Source organism: Neomonachus schauinslandi, chromosome 10 (genome assembly GCF_002201575.2).
Source record: "Neomonachus schauinslandi chromosome 10, ASM220157v2, whole genome shotgun sequence".
Lineage (NCBI taxonomy): Eukaryota > Metazoa > Chordata > Mammalia > Carnivora > Phocidae > Neomonachus > Neomonachus schauinslandi.
In genome coordinates, this window is record NC_058412.1 from 39917462 (window position 1) to 39933195 (window position 15734).

At 44.2% G+C, this 15734-nt stretch overlaps 1 protein-coding gene across 1 annotated transcript in view; it reads right to left on the reverse strand.

Annotated features, from left to right (window-relative positions):
* DNAH6 (dynein axonemal heavy chain 6) overlaps positions 1–15734 on the reverse strand; it is a 214859-nt gene that overhangs the window by 6191 nt on the left and 192934 nt on the right. The window contains exons 68-74 of the mRNA XM_021697409.1: positions 15204–15323; positions 14518–14639; positions 9502–9631; positions 6809–6936; positions 3267–3452; positions 2680–2752; positions 1714–1865 (exon numbers count right to left, since the gene is read on the reverse strand). Coding sequence (XP_021553084.1) covers positions 1714–1865; positions 2680–2752; positions 3267–3452; positions 6809–6936; positions 9502–9631; positions 14518–14639; positions 15204–15323 — 911 coding nt within the window. The remainder of the gene's footprint in view (positions 1–1713; positions 1866–2679; positions 2753–3266; positions 3453–6808; positions 6937–9501; positions 9632–14517; positions 14640–15203; positions 15324–15734) is intronic.

Consider the following 15734-nt stretch of genomic DNA (forward strand, 5'->3'; position numbering starts at 1 on the left):
TCTTTACTTTAAAAAGAATTTTGATGCTAAAACAGATTTCCTTAAAAATGTAACCCTTTTTATTGTCATTTTAAATACAGATAATTGGGGCGCCTGGGTGGCTCAGTTGTTAAGCGTCTGCTTTCGGCTCAGGTCATGATCCCAGGGTCCTGGGATTGAGCCCTGCATCAGGCTCCCTGCTCCGCGGGAAGCCTGCTTCTCCCTCTCCCATTCCCCCTGCTTGTGTTCCCTCTCTCACTGTCTCTCTGTCAAATAAATAAATAAAATCTTAAAAAAAAAAACCCAGATAATTAAGAGGTATGGGATATTAGAGTATTTCAAAAGTAAGCCATGAATATTGGATCAGTTTGGTCTTTGTAAGTTTTTGCTCATGAGAACAAAGAGTAGATCAATCAGATCTGAGTGGGGTGGATACTGATAAAATTATCCAGGAGCAATTTCTACTAACTGATGCCAGGATATGTTAAGGAAAGTTTAGTAAAGCCATTCACCACAACTATGCTGATTGAGGAGTGAACACTTTCTTGGAAAAAACAATCTGGAGCAGATGTTTGATTTTGTGGCACGTGTAGAAAATTATATTTATACAGCTCACTAGTGTGGGTAGGTGCTTGGAGGCAGAGCTCCAGTCCCCTATCGATACCCCCTCAGCACACTGAAGCTGGGCAGCTCAGATTGGCAGCGGTGGTGCTCATCCCTGGCTGTACACTGGAATCACCAGGGGAGCTTTGGAAAATAATGGTGCCTAATGAAATTGCGGTGATTCTGATGTAACTGGGGTGTAGTCTGGGCACTGGGATTTTTAAAAAGCTCCACAGGTGATTCTAACCTTCAGTCAAGGTTGAGAATCACTGATATTCTAGAGCTGTGGTTCTCAAACTTTAGTGGGCTAAGAACCCCAGGTAGGACTGTCACAGTACAGATTTCTGGGTCCCAGCGCAGGGTTTCTGATTCAGTAGATCTGGACTGGGTCCTTGGAATTTGCATTTCTAGTAAGTTCCCAGGTGATGCCCATGCTCCTGGTATTGGAACCACACTTTGAGAACTTCTGCTCTAGAGGGAGTAAACTATATAGGCAAGGAGTTTAAACTGCTTCCTTAGTGCATTCCTATTAATTACGTCATGTATTTATGGTTATATAATGTATGATATATTGGTATATTCCTTCTGCTAGGAGGCAGTTGAATGAACAGCAAATAAATTCAGCCTATAATAATATTTATTGCGGGAGCATTATGCGCTGGTTATTTTTACTGCATTACAACTCTGAGGTTAGCAGCAGCAGCCCCATTTTACAGATGAGAACACTGCGATGCAGACATGTGAGTCATTGCCCTAGCACACACAGCTGGCAAAGGGGAAAGTCAGAATTTAAACTCAGGCCTGCCTGATTCTGAAAACTTTGTTTTTAACATCTGGCTAAAGTCCTGATATTTAACCCTTTTCTCCATAAGAAGGAGAAAGTTGCCATAGGAATCTAAAGAAATAAAGTGTTACTTTAAAAAATATCTCTATAAATCAGACTAATTTAGGCAGTTCCATCTAGGCATTGCTAGACTGGGGAGTTTGTCTGAGGGGTGTGAATCTTGTCCTGCTTCTCGTGCTCCTGCGTGTGGGAGGCAGTAGGGGAGTGGGGCAGGGGAGGTTGGCTGAGACCTCAAATGGCAGAGGGACAGAGCTGCTTTGCTGTAACAGTAGTCGGGGGGACAATACCTCCAAGTCCATGGGCAATTCTTGTCCAAACTGCACTGTCTTGGCAGCTTCTATAACTGCAGCTTGATCCCGGTAGGTAGGAATCATGTTGTATTTGAAACTCAGCTCATCTATAGGCAAATTGTATTTCCGAGCATGATTTTGAAGAGTTCCTATAAATATGAAAACCAGAAAGCTGGGTCCTCGGAACAACACTGCCGCTTCTCGAACACGGCCTCCGCTTGCCTCCATCAGTTTGAGAGCTTCCTCTCCACTGAGAAGTCTCAACCACTAATGCCTTATTCTGAATTAGTTCATCAGCTGGGAAGCCTGCGGTGACGTTGGGAGGGGTGGAGCCATGGCGGGGCTGGGAAGAGAGGGAGGAAGGCCAAGTCTCAAGGGCACTGCTCTGCAGTGAGGGAGACAGGCCAGTGCAGGAGTTCCAGAGCCCCATCTCCCTAACTTCAGAGTCCTGCTCAGCTTGTCTTGTATGGGCTGTTAATAAGGGATTCAGGATGAGACAGATTACGGGCTGGGCCCTCTAGCTGGAGTCCTTGAGGGCTGATGGAAGGACAGAAGGAGTATTTTTTAGAGGGAAGGAAGTTGCGCTGAGGTGGGGCCGGAGCAGGGGGTGAGCAGGTGGTGCCTTTAAGCACGGGTCGCATGGGTCGCACGGGTCGCACGGGTCGCCCTGGTCGCACGGGTCGCATGGGGACTGGGGCGTGCTGTGGACCCTCACAGCAGCAGTGCACTCGCGTGCACAACGGAGAGGGTCTGGGACTAAGTTGTAGGGGAGCGGCTGCTATTTCTGTCATCCTTTCCCCTGGCAAGTGAAGAAGAGCAGGGCCTCACCAAACTGCCCTAAAACCAACAGTCCACGGTTAGGTCATTGGCAGCCAGGCCTTTCCCCCGGTTCCTAGAAACCCAGCATGTAACAAATCACGGTCTTTTCAGTGGGATTTTTCTTGGGAAAGCACGGTTTGTTACCTGTTAGAAATCCTTGAGGAAAGAAGAAACCGGAGATCCAGAAGGACTTAGGCTGCCCTCTTTTGAGCCACAACTAAAGGAGAAACATTACATCATCATGTATTGTTTTTCTGAAATGGAGTTTGTCATTTAAATCAAAGTCATATTCTGGAGGGCCTCTCAGGAGACAGAATCTCAACCAGCCTGAGTTAGTCACCAGCCCCATTTTCACTGCCTGTCTGTCCCCCCCTTCCTCACCCAACAGCCTGACCATAAATCCAGAAGCTGGTTATTACAGGGGGTGTGGAAGAAGGGAGACCACAGCAAGGTCACACCTGGCAGTTTGGACCCATGTCAGATTGGTTCTGTACCTCACAGTGGGGTCCTATGAACTAGATCTGAAACTAAAATGGGATGTGGGGATAAGGGCCAAGGGCAAAGTACATTATAATGAGCATGACTTCCAAACTGATGCCATTCGGGAAGTTTCTGTTTCTTTGGGCTCGGATGATCCCTCAATGGTTGCTAGTGTTTCAGTTCGCTAGGGCTTCCTAAGGACCTTAAGGCCTACCGTGTTCATCAAACCCCAAAGAAGTGAATTTTCTTACGTCCACAAACGCAGTCCTCAGGATGAGGTCTTTGACCCATGATCCTAGTGGCTTCAGGGATGGGTAGGCTGTGCTGGACCACAGAGAAGGAACCTGGTTGTTGAGGAAACTGTTATACACCTTCTCCATTTCTTCAGACATCACCACTAAGCCGGCGATGGCTTTGTTGAGTGTTTCCAGAGAAGTCTGAAAGAACAAAATGGGGAGATACCTTTCACAGATGTAATTATCAAGTGTGAGTGCCACTCATTTGAGGCAGCTGGTACTGCCTTGGGCTGAAGGGCCCACTTGCTGGGTTCCATCCTCTTGGTACACGGTCTGCTGGGCCAGACCCTCCAGTCTTTCATCCATTTTTACAACATGTGACCATAGGGGTGGAAGAGCTGGGTGGGGGTGCGGGGGGTTCAGGTGGTTAATAGCAGAATCCAATGAAGTGGAAAGAGGGGAAGGAGGAGAAATATCCCCTGAAGCCTCGAGAAGTGGTTTCAAGAACTGCCACTGAACAGCTTTCCTTCAGGCTAAAGTAAAAATGGGCCTGACGGTTAGTTATTTGGGAAGCATGGGGGTGGTGGTGGCAACTACCTCAGGCCTCCGGGGAGCTCTGCCCCGGGGCTGCCCATGGCCTCTGAGGTTAGAGCAGAGAGGGAAGATTCTTAGATGAGACCAACCTTTCGGCTGGTACCAGAGAGTCTCCTTGAACTGGGAACACTTCCTTAGGACATCCCCTCACCCTCCCCTCGCCACCACAAAAGTCAGAGGCTGGTAGCAGCCTCGGGAAGCCCAGGGCAGTATGGGCTAAAGATGAAGGCTGGTGTGGGATTGGTAGGGCCTGCACAGGTTCCAGTTTTGTGAAAACTACTGCTATCTACTGGGAAGATATTACAGAAAGACGTTGGAGGCCAAATTTATGCGGATTCAAAAAACAAAATAAGGTCCAGGACCATATAGTTCTGGAGATAGGCCATATGTGGATGAACAAGGTTAGTCAGCCTTCCCCTTCCCTCATAGGGTTATCCCCCTCAGCAACCCCCCCCCCACACACACCCCGTCTCTCTTCACAAGAGGCAGTAGTATGAAAAAGAAGAGTTTTAGTTAGATCTGCCCTTGGGACGTGAGGAGCCCTTGGTAGCGTTGGAAAGCAAGGGGGCTCTCAGCCACAGCCGAGGCGGTATTCTACCTTAGATACCGAAAATGGAAAAAGAAGCAGAAGACTTATGTAAAATGCTGGGAGAATGCTTAAGTTATGGGGGGGGGGGGAGGTTAGGCAGCTAGGGTCTTCTAGGTCTGCTTAAAATAGAGGTCACTTTGTGGCCGATTCTCCCAGAGAAGAATGTTCAGTGGGAGAAAGTGTACTTCAAGATGTTCTTCTCTATGGCTAGAAGCCTGACTAACAGGCTGGCCTCATCTCTCCCAGGAACCGCCCTGGCTCACAGTTCCGTCACTAGAGGGAGGAGAATGGGCTCCCCGGGGTGCTGCCACCTTCCTTGGCCTTTCTTATTGCCACCGCGGTGCTGCCTTCCTATTCCCTGGGTGAAATGAAGGTGAGGCTGGGCCAGAGTCAGGATGGGGGCGCCGTGAGGGGCCACCACCTCTCCCTCAGACAGGAGTGCCCTGCCGTGATTCCCGACTGCCTTGCAGGCTGCTTCTTCCTGGACTCTGCCCTCTTCTTCCTGTAGGTGAATCCCTCCATTACTGGGAGACGGTGACGTTTGACCAGAAGTGGCCACAAGGAGACTTGAGAGCCACACTTATTCATTCGCCCATTCAAATAGTCACAAAGATTTAGGATGTGTCAGGGACTAGGGAAACAAAGATGGCTAATATACTAGTCTCCTTCTCTTCAAGAAGTTCATTGACTCACGGGGGAGCCCTCCTCATGGAGGGGAAATTACAAAGTAATGTGGCAGGTACCGTGATAGACACAGACACCTGAAATGATGGAGTGCTGAGGAGGGGCTCCTAAGTTATCTGATGGTGGAGGGATGGGCTGGTGTGTCAGGAAGACTTCCTGGAGGAAGTGACATTTGGATTTGTCCATCTTCGAGTAGGTGAAAGGTCATGATGGGGAGGAGGCCAGACACGAGCAGCGTCCATGTTCGTCCTCTGAACAACTGTCCTCCCTTCATTTCAGCTGGGCAAACAGCAATCCAATAAACTGACTGTATTTCCCACCACCTTGCAGCTGGGGTGTGGCCACGGGACCAAATTTTGGCTAATGGGGTACAGGACAAAAATGATGTACGCAATTTCTGGGTCACATTTTTATGAGCTTTCTCTCAGCCCTCTCTTTCCCCTGTCCCCTGGCTGGCAAAAGGGGACAAGAGAAGCAGCCACCTTAGGCCCAGAGATGCAGGCTAGCTGTTGAGACCGGAAGAGCCAACCCTCCAGCCGGGGACCCTCGATGAGCTCACAGAGCAAGATGAACTACCTACCCTACGGGGCTTCTTCTGGGCTGTTACCTGAGAGGGAAGTGAATTTTTACCTTGTTTTGGTCATTGTATTTGCAGGTCTTTATCATAGCAGCTTAATCTCTATCTTGGCTCTTTCAGTGTAGAAGGAGATAAGCCCTGGGCTGCCCACCTGGCCTTGACACTGGTATACAGCTGACTAGATCCACAGTCCCAAGGTGAGGACGTCACATATTCAGCTGACCGGTGCCCCCCTAGCCCACAAGCCTAAGTATTGCCAGCCAACCAGCAACATCGGGAGACTGCTTTTCTAATAGGAGACAGTCTTTGGCTTTAAAAGATTTACACCAGTTGTCCTCCCCAATCTTACCACCGAGCCTTGACTTTGTGCTAGGTATTTGGTCCCTGCTGGGCAGCAAAATCTTCCCGGGTAATATTCAGTATTTGGTCTCTAAAAGTTTTTGTGTTTCCCTCATCAAAGTTTCGCACAGAGAAACCAGGGAGGCCTTTAGCCATCATTACAAATTCAAGGCCATCCAGAAAGTGTTCCGGAGCATAGGCAAAGTCTCCCAATAGTTGTCCTCAAATTTTAGTGGCAGTGAAATCATCTGGGGGAGTTTATTTAAAATTCATAATCCCAGGAATTTCTCAAGGAATTCTAACTCAGTAGGTCTGGAGTGGGATCAGGGAATCTACATTTTGAACATGCCACATGGCAGATTCTAACGCGAGCATTTTGTGGCCCAACTTGGAGAAACTCTGGTTTTTATAGTCGTCATAAAGACTGTTATTATATGCAAACCAGACATCAGGAACATGCACTGAATCTCTCTTAATTCAGTGCTTCGGTCCTTGATCAAATGTCTAGAGTCAATGCTCATTCCAGGGGTGTAAGTTAGGATAACGAGGACACTGGGATCTGTAACGTCACAGACTGATGGAGGCCTTATTAGGGAAGGGGAACAGACTCGTTGGATGGGGGTCAATTCCATTTTAGCCAAGTTGTGTTGGAAAAGTTGTTAGCATATCCAAACGGAAATGCTGAAGTGGTGGGAACCGGATGATTCTTCCGAGGCTATGCTTCTCTACAAAGCTTTGCTGCCCATCAGCAATGTGGGCAGTGAGCGCTCATACGTGTATTAACTTCAGTAGCTTGTTAAAGCGGTCCACTTCTTGTCCAAGCACGGTAGTCAAGGAGTTAAGACGTCCTTGAGGATCCCTGATGAAAAGGCTCTCCGATGCACTCTCCATTTCTAGTGTTTCTGAAACACACACAGCTGATTCCTCAGATTGATCATCATGGATGGCTGTCCTCCTAACACTGCTATTGTCATGCACTTAGCTTAACTCTTACAAAGCCGATGACTTTTGCACCTGGGCCGGGGCTGAATGGGAGTCAGGCCCCGCACAGACCTCAGTGGCAAAAGGCCATCAGGACAAGCGGTTACCTGGCAGGTGAGGGCCATCCCTGGGACCAGAGGTGCCAGCGACCCTGAGTTTTCTCTGCCATGCAGGCACGTAAGCCGCCCTCTTCCCTGCACACGTGCACTGCATTTCAGAGACGAGGGGGTGGGTGGGGGGAGAATGAGGGATGAGGCAGGCGTAGAATTTATCTTGTTCCTGAGCATTATTCAAAGGGACTGACTCAGTCATTAGGCCCATGGTTCAGGCTGGATCGAAAGTTCTGCTCTTCCTTTTCCCTACAGTCTAGCAACTGGAGGCTCATAGAAGCGATACAAAAATGAAGGACCAGCATTTTGCCTGCATGTCTGAGTAAAGTGTTAGTGAGTGGCTCTGAAGTCCATATACTGAATTCCTTCTGAATTTGCATTTTCACTGCTCTAGAAAAATCACACAGCGGTGTGGGTGAGTCTAGTCTCGGGTCATCCCCAGTGCTGTGCTCACACGTCCCGGGTCCCCTCTCAGCCCCTGAGGGGCTATTCCAAACCCTCAGGTCTCTTACTGAACCAGTCACATCCCTGTCCCCTTTGCCTTAGCAGACGGCATTGCTTATTTCACGCTGAAAGTATAAGCTGTATTAAGCTCAGAGAGAAAAATCTCCTAGGTGTCAGTGGAACTCTGTGAACCAAGTACACAGTCTTCCAGCCAGCCACCTGCCTATGCATCCCTTTTCCACCCAGCCCTCCATCTCATATTTGTTAAAAATCGCTTCCTAAACTAACTGACAGTTTGCTTCACCATCAACAGAACCCTCTCCTCAGAAGGCCTCTTTTGAGGGCCTGTTTTGGGAGGAGACGACTGGCTTCTGAGGTCACACAGGCCTTTTCTTCTGGGGGTCTTAGGAGGATTGGCAAGACTCTGTCTGTTGTATGGTGATATAATAAGAAATAAATATTTTGGTCTTTGTCCCTGGTTCCTCCTGGCTGGAGCCCCCCAGACCCTTGTAATTTCCTAAGTAATAAGAGTGATAGGAGCATCATTTTTTATATTTGGCTTTGACCCTGGCTCCTACAATAGCTTCTGAGTGTTAAAGGTGAAAGGAGCGTCTTTTGTTATTCATAACATAAGCCTGGGTCTTTGTTAATGAGGTGGCTTTGGAAAGCCTCTAAGGGTGGGGGGCTCTTTGTCAGGGGAACCAACCAATGGGATTAGACTGTTGGAACTTTCAGCTTCCCCCTCTGACCTCTTGGGAAGGGAGAGGGGCTGGAGATTGAATTAATGACTAATGGCTAATGATTTAGTCAATTATGCCTAATAATGAAGCTTCCATAAAAACCCTAACTGAAGGGGTTTGGAGAGCTTCTGTGCACTAGGAGGGTGGTGTACCCTGACTCCATGGGGACAGAAGCTCCTGCTCTTGAGACTCTTCTAGACCTTGCCCCATGTACCTCTTCATGTGGTTGTTTATCTGTACCCTTTATTATATCTTTTATTATAAACTGGTAAATGTGTTTCCCTGAGTTCTGTGAGCCATTCTAGCAAATTTTAAACTTAAGAAGGGGGTTGTGGGAACCCCCAAATTATTGCGGGTTAGTCAGAAGTACAGGTCACAACTTGGGACTTGAGATTATCATCTAAAGTGGAGGGCAGTCTTATGGGATCGAGTCCTTAACCTGTGGGGTCCACGCTAACTCTGGTTAGTGTCATAATTGGATTGTAGGATACCCAGTTGGTGTCCAGAGAGTTGGAGAATTGCTTAATGTAAGGGAAAAGCCCACACATTTGGTGTCAAAAGTGTTGTGAGTAGAGAGAGAAACACAGTTTACTTTTACATTAGACTAAGAAATGTAAATCTACAGTCACTCTAAGAAAAGTGTGAGAGTAGATCTCTGATCATTTGGGAAGATTCCTTAACTCACCAGAAAAAAAGGTGATAATAATTTAGCCATTTCTCTTGAATCTAGAAAAAAAATGACATGGATTCTAGAGCAGGGCTGTCTAATGGCACATTTTACAATAATGGAAATGTCTTCGATCTGTGTTGTCTGATACAGTAGCACTCAAAATATGGCTAGTGCAACTGAGGAAATGAATTTTAAATTTTACTTACTTATATTTAAGTTTAAGTAGCCACTTGTGGCTAGTGGCTACTCTCTTGGGCAGCACAGGTCTAGAGGCACAGGGAAGCTCAGAAAAAAGTCTAGTTAAAGTTTCATGGGGCTAGAAACCAACTTGCACCTAATGCTTCAGGCAGTTGGGTTGTTGAGATGCTCAAGGCTTCCATGGAGAGCTCCGAGTCAGAAGTGCTCTCTACATAAAGAAAAGTGTATGTAATAAAGCATATTTGGATATCTGCTCATCACTCAGCTTTCTGAGTTTATTCCTGAAAGTCCTATGATGTACAGAAGCCAAGGATTATTTATTACCTGGAACTCTGGTCCGGACTGAAGCAACAAGTTCTTGGACAATTTCATCATTGCTTTTTCCCTCTCCACCAGATGACGACCTTGGCTGAACTTCAAGTATGGTGTTGATTAAAGTGTTGGTCTCTTTGTACTGTAATGTTGGGAAGAGACAGAACAGTGAAGGCTCGAATTCTCAGAAAATAATTTACAGTACAATTTACTTATAGAAATGGCAATTGTCAAAAAGAGAAAACTTTTATGTTGAAGAGAGAATTGGTAAAATGTGCTCATTGGAAATGCATTGGAACAATGCGGGGGTTAAAGCGCATTGCCCTTCCTGGTTACACAGGCAAAAATCCATGTATGACTTGATTCTTCAAAAATGTAACCACTAATAGCCTACTGTTGACTGGAAGGCTTACCAATAACATAAATAGTTGATTAACACACATTTTGTGTATGTATTATATACTGTATTCTTAAGTAAGCTAAAGAAAAGAAAATGTTAGTATGAAACTCATAGGGGCGCCTGGGTGGCTTAGTCGGGTAAGTGTCTGCCTTCGGCTCAGGTCATGATCTCAGGGTCCTGGGATCGAGCCCCGCATTGGGCTCCCTGCTCAGTGGGGAGCCTGTTTCTCCCTTTCCCTCTGTGTGCTCGTTTTCTCTCTCTCTCTTTCAAATAAATAAATAAATCTTAAAAAAAAAGAAAAGAAATCCGTGTATAAATGGGCCACACAGTTCAAACCTGTGCTGTTCAAGGGTCAATTGTACACAGTGGTCAGTGTTATATTTAAACATTTTTGGTTGAACAATAATGTGAATGTACTTAATGCCACTGAACTGTATACTTAAAAATGGTTAAAAGGGTAAATTTTATGTTATATATATTTGACCCTAATAAAAAATGAATAAAATTTTTTTAGCTAATCATTTAAAAGACAGTTTATAAAAATGAAGAAGAAATAATGAGAATGCTGTTTTGAAACATACTTTTATTTAAATAACATTTTTTTCAACTAGAAAAGTGTTATGGCTTATTATAGAAAATTTAGAAACTACAGAAAAGTATAAAAAAAATAAATATTCGTGATCCTGCTTTTCAGAGATATTTATAACTTTAGTTTACCCCCCACTTGGACATTTTCTCTGTATATGTGCATCTAATTAAAAAAACAGCCCATACAATTTATATAGTATTCATTCTTTTTCAATTTCATGAACATTTTTCTCCTATCACTGACAAATCTTCCTGAATCATGCTTTAAGTGACTGTGTGATACTTGGTGGTATGAAGAGCCATAGTTAATATAGTTGTTTATCTACTATATTACTACTAGATATGTTTTGGACATTTCTAGTTTTTAGATTTTATAGAACTTGGTGAATAGAATATCTGTATATGAATTTCACCCACTATATTTGAAATTCTTTAAATGATGTATTTCCAAAAGAATATTTTTAAAATGGGTATTACTATATTGATTTCTAAAAACACTGTATCAGTTTATACTCCCAACAATAGTGTATCAGAGGACCTATTTTTATCTTTGCAAGAATTAATATCTTTGCTTAAAAATCTTTTCAAATTTAATAGGTAAAAAGTTTCACTCTCTCTCTTTTTTTTTTGCTCTACTTGGAGGGTTATCAGAGTTAAGCATTTTATTTTATTTTTTTCAGAGTTAAGCATTTTAAAAATATGTTCATTGGTCATCTGTATTACATCTTTATAAATTACTCATGTATTTTGCACACTTTCGATTTTTAGTCTTTTTGTTACTGATTTATCAGAGATAATTCTATAATAAGAATAATTAACTTCTTTCCCCCCAATTCTTTTGTGGTAAAATACATGTAACATAAAAATACTGTCTTAACTATCTTTAAGTATACAGTTCAGTGGTATTAAATACATTAATAATGTTGTGCAACCATCACCACCATCCATCTCCATAATTCTTTTCATCTTGTAAAACTGAAGCCCCTTACCCATTAAACAGTAACTCCTCATTTCTCCCTTTTCCCAGCCCCTGGCAACTACCATTATACTTTCTGTCTCTAGGATTTTTGACTACTCTAAATACCTCACATAAATAGAATTATACAGTATTTGTCTTTATGTGACTGGCTTATTTCACTTAGTATCATGTCTTCAAGGTTCATCCATGTTGTAGCATATTACAGAATTTCCTTCCTTTTTTTTTTTTAAGATTTTATTTATTTGACAGAGAGAGACAGAGTGAGAGAGGGAACACAAGCAGGGGGAGTGGGAGAGGGAGAAGCAGACTTCCCACGGAGCAGGAAGCCTGATGCGGGGCTCAATCCCAGGACCCTGGGATCATGACCTGAGCTGAAGGCAGACGCTTAATGACGGAGCCACCCAGGCGCCCCAAGAATTTCCTTCCTTCTTAAGGCTGAATGATACTCCATTGTATGTATATATCATTTTTTTGCTTATTATCTGTCAATGGACACTTGGGTTGCTTCCACGGTTCAGCTATTGTGAATAATGCTGCCGCTGACCAGGGAGCCTGATGCAGGGCTCAATCCCAGGATCCTGGGGTCATGATCTGAGCCAAAGGCAGACACTTAGTGGACTGAGCCACCCAGGCGCCCCTATTTTTGGACATTTTAATCTCCATTCTGGAAAGTTTAAGTTTGTCCTTTATATCACATGTGTGATAATCTATATACCAGTCCTGGTCTGTAAGCCTCCAGGGTAGTTTTTAATTCTGCTGTGGTATTTTTAGTTTCCTTGAAAGATTTCATTCTTAGGCATCTCATGGCATCCTTTGTGTGTGTGTGTGTGTGTGTGTGTGTGTGTGTGTGTGTGTATCAGCCTATTCTCAAATTCTGGCTTTCTCTTTCTCCAGGCTAGGTCTTCTACCCTACCTCAGATGCCAAAACACATTGTTTATTTTTTTTGTTTTTGCAGCAGGTGATTTGCAGAGGGCAAGTCTGTATCTTCTGGATAGTGTTTTCTATCCTTTATCCTTTAGTATGTTTTTTCCTACCTATTTACTCAGGCTTTGTTGTTTTATTCTTTCCATTTATTCAGCCTCTAATGAGAAAAGAGATAACAGATATCTGTTTGTGCATAGTCTATACAGATGGCCTTTGACTTATGCTCATTATTGTCTTAGGAGGCAATCTCTGCCTTGTATCTCCAACTGATGTGCACAGGTCAAGGTCCAATTTTCTTTACTAGTTTCTAATAAGCATCTAAGTAGGTATAGTTTGCGGAGTGAGGAAGGAATCATATCTTTAATTAAAGACTCTATTGATGGCAGGCAGAATTAGCTAACCTAAAGCAGCTAATCAAAGAAATCTGTTGGCTCATACACTGGGAAGAAGGGAACACAAGTCACATGGGTCTCAGGCATGAATGGATCTAATGTTTTCTCTCCAGTACATGCTTGGTTGTTTCTCTCTTTCCTATGGCAGATGAGCTTCTTCTATGTGGTAGGGGGAATGGGCTGAGTGTCAATGATAAGGCCACAGACAGCTCCAGATATGCAGTATCCTAGCCAGTGATTCCAAAGGAAAGAGAAATCCCTCCCCCAATCCTAGCATCTCTATATACTAAAGCTTAGGGAAGAATTCTCATTCACCCAAGCTGGTCCATGTACCTGTTCTTTGGACCAATTCCAGTGGCTAGGTGATGGAGTACTGCCTTTGGCCAGGCCTGAGTCACATGCCCACCTCTGAAGGTAAGGAGGTCTTACCAGAATTTCATGGAATGAGGAAGGGGCTGTTATCCCAAAAGGAGGAGATTGGGAGTAGGGCATATACTCTACCAGAAAAATGGAGGAAGGGAGGCTAGACTGAAAAGCATACCACCGTGCTCACTACATGCCTGCTGTCTCATTCTCAGTCATTGTGAACCAATGGAAAACACAAAACTACACTCCTCGGTGCACACTGCCAAGAGTGTTACCTCTGCCAACAATGCTGTATTTCTCACAGGATGCAGCAAGTCTTACAATATCTACACTCCCCCTTCCCTTCTCCCCCCCACCCTGCCCCATGCCCCACCCACTCCAGAACAAACTGTCAGATATGAGTGAATATTAACACTTGTTTGGCCACCTCTTTTTCTTCCTGAAAGCAGAATAATGAAAAACAAGATAATATTCTAACTCCTTGCTAAACAGCAAAGCAATTTTTTATGGCAGAGAACCATGACATAAGGTGGCAGAGCATTGACCTCCTGGGTTTTTTTCTGGAAGTTCCACTGTTGTTTCTTATGGATTCATTGATATCTAGGTAGACCTCCCCCTCTAACACTTGTATGGGCAAAATTTAAGTTGAAAGGAAGATGATTCCCTTCACCCTTGTGAGCCAAACCTAGTCTCCAACCTTTATAGTATTCCAGGCCCCAAGGGACAGACCTTAGTTCATGACTTTGGTTCATCCACAGATTCCTGACCATGGCAGATGAATAAACTGGAAAGGTATGTAGTGCACAGGTAATGGAGGAGCCTCAGGTGCCATGCTGACAAACTTGGACTACCCCGAGGTAATGGTGGGGCATCAGAAGGTCTTAGAGGAGTGAAATGATCCAGTTTGCTCTTTGGACCTACTGCTGGTGTCTGGCACTGTGACCTGATGGACCACAATTTTAAAGAACACTGTTTTATCTGTCTTGGATGTTTTTATTGTACTTTTATAACTTAATCATCTGTGGATCCATAAACCTTTGTGTAATATGATACAGATTTGCTCAGTGTGGAGGGAAAAGGGCAAAAGAGAAAGGACTGTCTGGATTATCGTCCAAATTCCCAAGTTAAGTTGGACTAGTGGGTAGAAGGCCGGGAGGTGGGGGGTGGCCAGTGACAGGGAAAAATGCATGGATCTTAGGATGCTGTGAAGGATCCAGAGGGAACAGGCTAAATTGGAATCGAATGCTGAAGTTGAGGTGAAACATTTACTTTGGTTATTTAAGGATATAATAATTTATGGGACTAGTGAGATGATTATTGATGTTTCAAGTTTACATACACAATATGAAAATGTATTTTAGGCTAAAAGGCCACATACCTGGAAAACTAGGTTGGCATTTTCATGCATTCCAAATATTTCTGGGTCATCCATCAAAGGCAGATTTTCAATGTAGTCCTTAAACTCTTGTAGGCTGTCAGCCAAAGGTGCAAAATAGATGCCTGTTTATTGAAAACACAGAAGGCAGATATGTTTCAAATAGACTAGCTTTGTACCACCAACGTTAGTCCTTCTCTGCCTGTTCAGATGGTGGCTATAATCAAGTGCCTTCCACAGAAAAGGGGATTGTTTTCCCCACCCTCCTTGCCTTCATTACTGTGCCTGGTCGCTTTCCCTTTTCTTGAGGCCTTGAGCATGTGATTAGTCTTCTACTCTTTCAGGGTGTCTCCTCCAGAACCTTTCAAGATTCTGGGAATCCAGGGATGTGCTGCTGAAAGCCATGCCTTGGTAAAGGGCTCCAAATTTATAGAACTTTGAAAACACATTTAGACCAAATACAACCCATTTTAGAGCAAATAATTCAAAGTGGCTACTGCACAAAAGATATTTTCGTGCTTTAACTGCCAAGCCACTTTTGGAGATGGTCAAGCGTGGGGCTGGGGCGGGCGGGCGTGGGGACTGGGCTGTGATGACTGGACACCGAGAGCTCCTGGATGAAAAACTGAGAGATGCCGCCGATGACATTTTGCAAAAGGTCCTTTCCGGAATATTGAAAAGTCATTCACCTGATTCCGAATATTTATAATCCTCTTCTAATGTTTCAGGAGAAAAGAACCTTTTTAAGACCGTACGAAGGCATCTTTGATCCCAGGTATCTGTAACTCTACCACCATATGTAATTTCACCTGAAAAGGAGTTTGCATTTTTAAACATATTTTTTATTGATATGCTTAGCCAAATTCCAATAGGTTTATTTATATGCACATTTATTTGGAACTGAAAGTGAAAAGAGCATATCAGAGTTTCCTTCAGAGAATAAAAGGCAGGAAAAAAACTAGTATATGTACCCTACCCTAATTATTTTGCTTTCCCCAAATAACCAGAACCAAAGCCACTGAGCTCTCTTTCTTTCTTTCTTTCTTTCTTTCTCTTTCTTTCTCTCTCCCTCTCTCGATCTTTCTTTTCCTTCCTTCCTTCCTTTTTCTCTCCTTCCTTCCTTCTTTCCTTCCTTCCTTCTCCTCCTCCTCCTCCTTCTTCTTTTTATTCCCCCCTCCTCCTCCTCTTTCTCCTCTTCTTCTTCTTTTGCTGCAAAATAC